Raw genomic sequence first — 6,730 nt, forward strand, 5'->3', positions numbered from 1 at the left:
CCCTCCTTCCATGCACACAATTTGTCACAAACATTTTCTCCACCTCTAACAAGAGCTCACTCCGTCTTTCCTATTTCTATTCATTATATGTCAATGTTTATAACAACCTAGCATGGATTATGACTTTGTCATACCGTATGCTTTTTTTAATCCAAATTGCATTTAGACAAGGATTGTGGGTGTGCGTACATTCAACCATCAAAGGTTGCTAATGGTGGTTGTAGCTGGTCTTGATGGCAATTGTAGCGATGGTTGGAGGTAGGATGATGGAGTTTAAGAGTGCAAGTGGTTGTGAGGGAGATTTTTCCAAAATTTCGACTTTTTACCTTATCCCCTTGCTCTCCTCTCCTTTTCAATGTTACCCTTTTTTGTTCCTTATTTTACTAAAGTTGGAACTTAGAAATCTACATGCAAAACGCAAGAGTTGGTTCTTATTTATGTACCCAGCGATGAAAAAAGGGAATATCGCAGCGACGGTCCCCAACTTTTCTTTTGTATTACATTTTCGTCACACACCATTGTTTACCAAAATGTGTAGTTGGGTTTCTTTCTCCCGCCACCCCCTAAAAATTATAAGGAATGTGGTAGACAGGTAGTAGAGGTTTCTAAGTTTCATGCGTGTTGCATTTTGGTTCCTCTCCCACATCCCAAACAACTTCCAATCCCCAACCCACCAAGGCCTACTCCAAGGCTATCTACTCATGCTAATCATGTTCGGGAGTTGTTTATAAACTGTTTAAGTTATAAACAAATAGAAATAAGTGGTAAAAAAATAGATAGTACATGCGACTTCTACAAAAATTTGTGAATAAAAAGTTGTTTGACGTATTATAGACATAACCAAACAAGGGCATTGACCATCGCTCCCTAAACTCTACAAGCTTTCACAATTCCCCCGATATTTGCAAGGCTTGTATTCTACCAAAAGATTCCGAAGCTCCATAAAGATGAGCTACAAAAATGAAGAAGAATATATGAAAGGTCATCCTTCTAAACCCACAACAAAGACGCTACAAAACCTACTTACTACAGTTCTATCGTAGCATCACTAAGGTTGATCCACTCGCCACAACCCTAACTTCTTGTATTCTCCACCTTTAGAGTTCACCAATGATTGCAACAAAGTAGGATATTTAGGAATCCTTTTGAATTTTTTGTGTTGAAATGGATTTTGTTTAGGGAAAAAAACTATTATTGAGCTTATTTGATTTCTATTTTTCTCAAAATACATTTTTTTTCTTCTTTTCAATCACTCTTTCTTCAATAAAATAATATTACATGTAAATTCAAAAATTTTCTTTATTTTTTAACCACACATTTTTTATAAATTCTACTATTCCAAAATACATTTTTCCAATTTAATGGGGCTCAAACAAGTCTATACTTGACACAATCTTATTACGCCTATGTCTGATCCCTATTTCTTCAAAACTCATTTTTAAATAGATTGATGGACAAGAAATTTAATTTAAATGACAGAACTCATAAAATCTTTATCCATCAATGAATTAATATGGCACATCATCTTCAGTATTCATTTAAACCTCTCTTTCTTTCCCATATATAAATATATAAGTAAAAGTAAATAGTAAGTTTACATTATTTTTAATTTTGCTTAATCCTTGTTTGAGCCCCATTTTTTTTTAAATGTATTTTTAAATAGTGTTTGGACTTCATTTCAACCAAACATTTTCAATAAAATAATATTACACGCAAATTAAAACTTTCTTTAATTTTTAACCACACATTCTTTTATTAATACACTATTTAAAAATACAATTTTTTTTTTTTACAAAATAGGGCTCGAACAATTTTTTCTTCGCTTACAAGTATTAACAAATTAGTTCATCTTTAAATCACCATGTAAATGTAGCGCTTGCACATACAACTAAGTCGTTATGTTGAAAAAGATAAAACATACATTCAACGTCTTAACACAAAAGCTCCTTGCCTTTGGGATCAAAGATGAAAAAAAATAAAGTTATTTAGGTTTTTTTTTTTTCAAAGAAGTCTAGCTCTGACATTCCAACAAATCATCCACTTAAAAGGACCCTCCGCTCATTTTATCATTTATTTAAGTTCTTGAGATTTTCAATCGCTCTTTTTAATGAGAATGAACAGTAAATGAATGACGGTTCTTAAATGAGGTAGCTAAAGGTCATGACCTAAATGCTCCTTTTTAAAGGTAAAAGTTTAATGTGCAATACCGACTAAAGATCAAGGATCTCCACGTATATTTCCCTTTTTTTAAATCAATCAAAATCATTATGCACCAGTGTCGGCACATATCATCATGGTCATCATCATTGTTCCCTATTCCCATCTCCACAGCTCCTTCTCTCTTCATTTCCATATTTTCTGACTCTCTTCTGAAACGTCGCCCCCACCTTCCAAATCACCATTTCTCTGCATATATACCTATATGTGCAATTACACACAATCCTATATAATGTAAATTCATTATAAAAATTATTATGGGGTTTTATGTTTTTGTTTAATTCTCTCTGAAGTCTTCATATTTGACAACTCGATCGAAGATCAGGTTTTTTATATCATAATCCATGTATATACAATATCTTAGTTTAGGGTTGGAAACTTAGGGGAAAAAAAGTCAAAGGCTCGAGGGTTTTCTGAATTTTGGTTTCTGGGGAATGCTATATTTGAAACAACCAGTTGGGGGTGATGATGGGGTTTAGGAATTTGGGATAATAGTAAAAAAATTTCCGTTTAAATTGAATGCCTGTATGATTGATTCCCGAGCCAGAGGCTCGGGGATCGGAGAACCACAACCAATGGCTGACGTGCCGAGGAATGTGAAGCAGCAATTGCAGGAAGTACAACCGGATTCTCCTCCACCACCGCCGCATGCGGGATTTATGCAGAAATTTAGACTCTATGAAACTCGATCGGTATAATGTTTAAAGTCATTTGTAACTTTTAGGAATTATATTGATTTTAAAATGCAATCTTTGATTCCTGTACTATTTCGGAATGCAAAATGTGGTGTTTCAAGGCTTTTGTAGATCAACGTGAACTACGTGGGTAAATTCGTATAATCACTTTGAATTATTAATTTGTAGAGGCCTGTGTACGTTAATGTTATCTATAGGGTTTGGATGTGGCTGGATTTCAAATTTATTACATGGCAATCAATTGAAGAGCTAACCAAATACTTGATTGATGGAGTTTTCAGATTTTTTTGGGACATACACGAGATTCTGTTTGAGTTGTCACATGAGTCGATTTTAAAATGTCTTTCTGAACTGCAGTGGTGGACGACTGGACGTTAGTTTAGTAAATATGCTAGACGCACATTTTATATTTCCACGTGCTAGGAATTCACATGTTTGTATTGAAGACGTTTTTCTACATATATCAGCATTAACAGTGCACTAAAATATAATCATTTTCTTGCATTCTCCCTAGCTTTTATCGCTGTCTGTTTGTCGCCTAGCCGTGAAAATAGGTAGTAAAAGAAAAACATCAGAAGGTTAGAAATTAGTATATCATGTGTTACTGGAAAGCACAATGGATTTGTCTTCTTTTTACACTTCCTTATTTACATAGAGATAATGTGCAAATTCAATTTTTTCTCCAACTACTTTCCAATGTATTAGTTTGCTGATTTTGGATTGCAGAAATTCTATATGGTAGGAAGGAACCAAGGCAGAACATATTGGAGAGTTTTAAAACTTGACAGGTTGGAACCTTCCGAACTTAACATTCGTGAAGATTCTACGACATATACAGAGAGGGAGTGCTCTGACCTATTGAGAAGAATACATGAAGGAAACAGGGCTACAGGAGGACTTAAGTTTGTCACTACTTGTTATGGCATCGTTGGTACGTAGATAAAGGAGATCTTACTCTTTTCTACTCGAGGCTGGTAACCCTAATTTTTCCAATCTATTTACTGTCTTTTTTTTCTTTTTTTTTTTTTTGGTTTCAGGGTTCATTAGATTTCTGGGGCCTTATTACATGGTACTCATAACAAAAAGAAGGCAAATTGGTGCAATCTGCGGTCACAATGTTTACGCTATCTCTAAAAGCGAGATAATTCCTCTTCCAAATTCTGCAGTGAGATCTGGCACGGCTAACAATAAGAATGAAAACAGGTTAATGCTTTTCTGTGTTGAACATTTCGTTTTCATATATAATCTTTAAGCACAAAGGAATGCAGTGCGAGTTCTTATGGTCTTTCATTTGAATTTCGTGGACCATTTTTGGTTATGTTTGAATGTATAAATGTTGGTATCATTTGAGATGTGATTGAAGCCTGCGCTACGATAGGTGAGAGAGCGTAATGCTGGAATATACATATCATCTTTCTGTATCAATCTCTCACTTTGGCATTCGATACAATTGGTCGATTTTCAATAGTACTGCCATATATATTATATTTGTCTTATTTCCTGATAATTACCTCCAGCCAAAAGAAAAATCTAAAAACTATAGGGAAACTATGCACTTAGAAGCATGGATACAATACTACATATTAAGTCAATAAATAGGTAGTATGATTTAAGTTGAGATTTCATTGCATTCTTTACCTAATTGCCTCTACATATTAGCTTCGCGAAAAAGTTATATGTTATTGCTGATTTCCATTTCAGGCTATAGGATGAAAAAATTTCATGTTTTTCAAACTTGATTGTAGCTTTAAATTTCGATTTTTGTTGATGAATACTATTCACAAAAGCGCTGTTGATGAACTTGTTTGTTTTGTACCTTGTAAGTTATTATTCTTTTCCAAATGTTTTCTGCACCGATCCCTTTCCCTTGAAATTTGAGCTTGATTGTTGTTACTAACAAGTACTGTACTATTTATATGGTTGCGAAGGTACAAGAAGCTTTTGTGCATGGTTGATCTTACTAGGGATTTCTACTTTAGTTACTCCTACCATGTGATGAGAAGTCTCCAGAAGAACATGTGTGATAATGAGACAGGACAAGTCTTATATGAAACTATGTTCGTCTGGAATGAGTTTCTTACTCGTGAAATGCGAAATATTCTGCAGAATACTAGTTGGACTGTTGCATTGGTTTATGGCTTCTTTAAACAGGTTAGCTTCTGTGACTGTCTTCATGAGTTGCTGTTGGTCCGGTTTCTTTGCCCAAGTTATCTGGTGTATTTGTTTCATAATTCACCAGTTCTGTCATGAATTTCTCTGTTACTCTTTGCTCTCTTCACTCTGATTATTTGTCACACATTTATAATATTGCCAGCTGCATTTGTTGCAAGCATTAACAGCTTGATGTGTTGTTCATTGCTTATGCTTGATCAATCCAGGCTACACTTCCTATATCAGGGCGGGAATTCAAGCTGACTCTAATAGCAAGACGTTCACGGTATTATGCTGGAACAAGGTCAGAAGGCAAATATAAATGTGATAAATATAATCATATTACCTATTACTCATTAAAGTTGCGTACTTTCTCCAAGGCCTACATTTTCCCAAAATTTGCCGCAAACCTCTCTGAGATTTTTAGTAAGTTTTTACGTAGTCTTCTTTTGTCCGAAGAAATGATACATTGAAATAATGATCACTATTGAGATCAACACATCTGAGAATGTTTGGCCTATGTGTGATTCTGGGTAATAGCTTATTAAAGGATCAGTCCATTTATTTATATGACTTCCAAACAAACGTGTCTATGTAGTTTACATGTCAAAGATTACTTTCTCCGAGGCATTATTCAAATGTTCATATACATTGCCTATGGTCCTGTTGGACTATATTTATTTAATTGTCCACATTATTGTTAATGGGAGATTCTGTGTAATTGGTTTTTTAAGATAATCAATCCCCCTTTTTTTTTTTTTTTTTTGATTTCCAAAGAAACCTATTGAATTAGCTATGTCTACTATTACATATTATCCTGGAGTTAGTGTTATTCTATCACTGTACTCATTGTGTTTCCTTATCAATGCCTAATTCAATCATTCTTTTTTGCTCTCCTCCCAAAGCAAACAAACAGTTTCTTTTCCATATTTCTTGTTTTCTGCCCTCTATAGCCCTTACACCCAAATCACCAATTAACCATCACGACGATTAGTAAGCTGCCTGCCACTACCATTGCCTGTCACCTACAAAATCACAAATTCCATCATTGTGATCATTTGCATGCCACCGTGACTATCAGTCCCATCTCTGCCTTTTAAATGATATCGTGAACCAAGACCCTTAAATGACCTCTAAACTGGTTTCAACCTGTTGCCTTCAAAGCTCCAATCCCAGATACACTGGAATCATCACATGATCGCAATCCTTACTTTTTCAAACTTCCATGCCCTGTACTGATCCTCAGTATTACGAACATTACAAGAGGTCAAAAAGCCACTAGCATGATATGAGTTCCAAAATAGCTACCAAGCACTGCTATAAGCCACATGTTGAATCTTTTTATCTTTGCCATTTTGCATTAGAGACGGAGAATTCATGTTGGAAATTGATGGACAAGTACTAAATATGGGTGTAGTGCTGTAGACATGGTCGTATTAGTCTTTGTGTACAGGAGGCTGGTAATGGAGGTTTCCCTTGAAGATTCTTCTCCATTTATTTTTTTCTTCAATTTCTTCCTCTTGGTTGGGGTGGAGTTTGTTTTGCCGGTGATTTTGTTTGACTAGTTGTAATAAGTTTATAGCGGTGATGGTGCTTTATTCTGCTAATGGTGGTGCACTGCTGGTGTAATTTTTGGATTGCTTGCTACATGTTGGGGGTGATGAGAG

At 35.0% G+C, this 6,730-nt stretch overlaps 1 protein-coding gene across 1 annotated transcript in view; it reads left to right on the forward strand.

Moving 5' to 3' along the window:
* Positions 1–2,280: 2,280 nt before the first annotated feature.
* The window catches only part of LOC111411867 (phosphoinositide phosphatase SAC4-like), an 11,979-nt gene continuing 7,529 nt past the window's right edge, over positions 2,281–6,730 (forward strand). The window contains exons 1-5 of the mRNA XM_023042512.1: positions 2,281–2,909; positions 3,639–3,843; positions 3,950–4,115; positions 4,841–5,063; positions 5,291–5,367. Coding sequence (XP_022898280.1) covers positions 2,745–2,909; positions 3,639–3,843; positions 3,950–4,115; positions 4,841–5,063; positions 5,291–5,367 — 836 coding nt within the window. The 5' untranslated portion in view covers positions 2,281–2,744. The remainder of the gene's footprint in view (positions 2,910–3,638; positions 3,844–3,949; positions 4,116–4,840; positions 5,064–5,290; positions 5,368–6,730) is intronic.

This window comes from Olea europaea, chromosome 2, assembly GCF_002742605.1.
Source record: "Olea europaea var. sylvestris chromosome 2, O_europaea_v1, whole genome shotgun sequence".
NCBI classification, from domain to species: Eukaryota; Viridiplantae; Streptophyta; class Magnoliopsida; order Lamiales; family Oleaceae; genus Olea; species Olea europaea.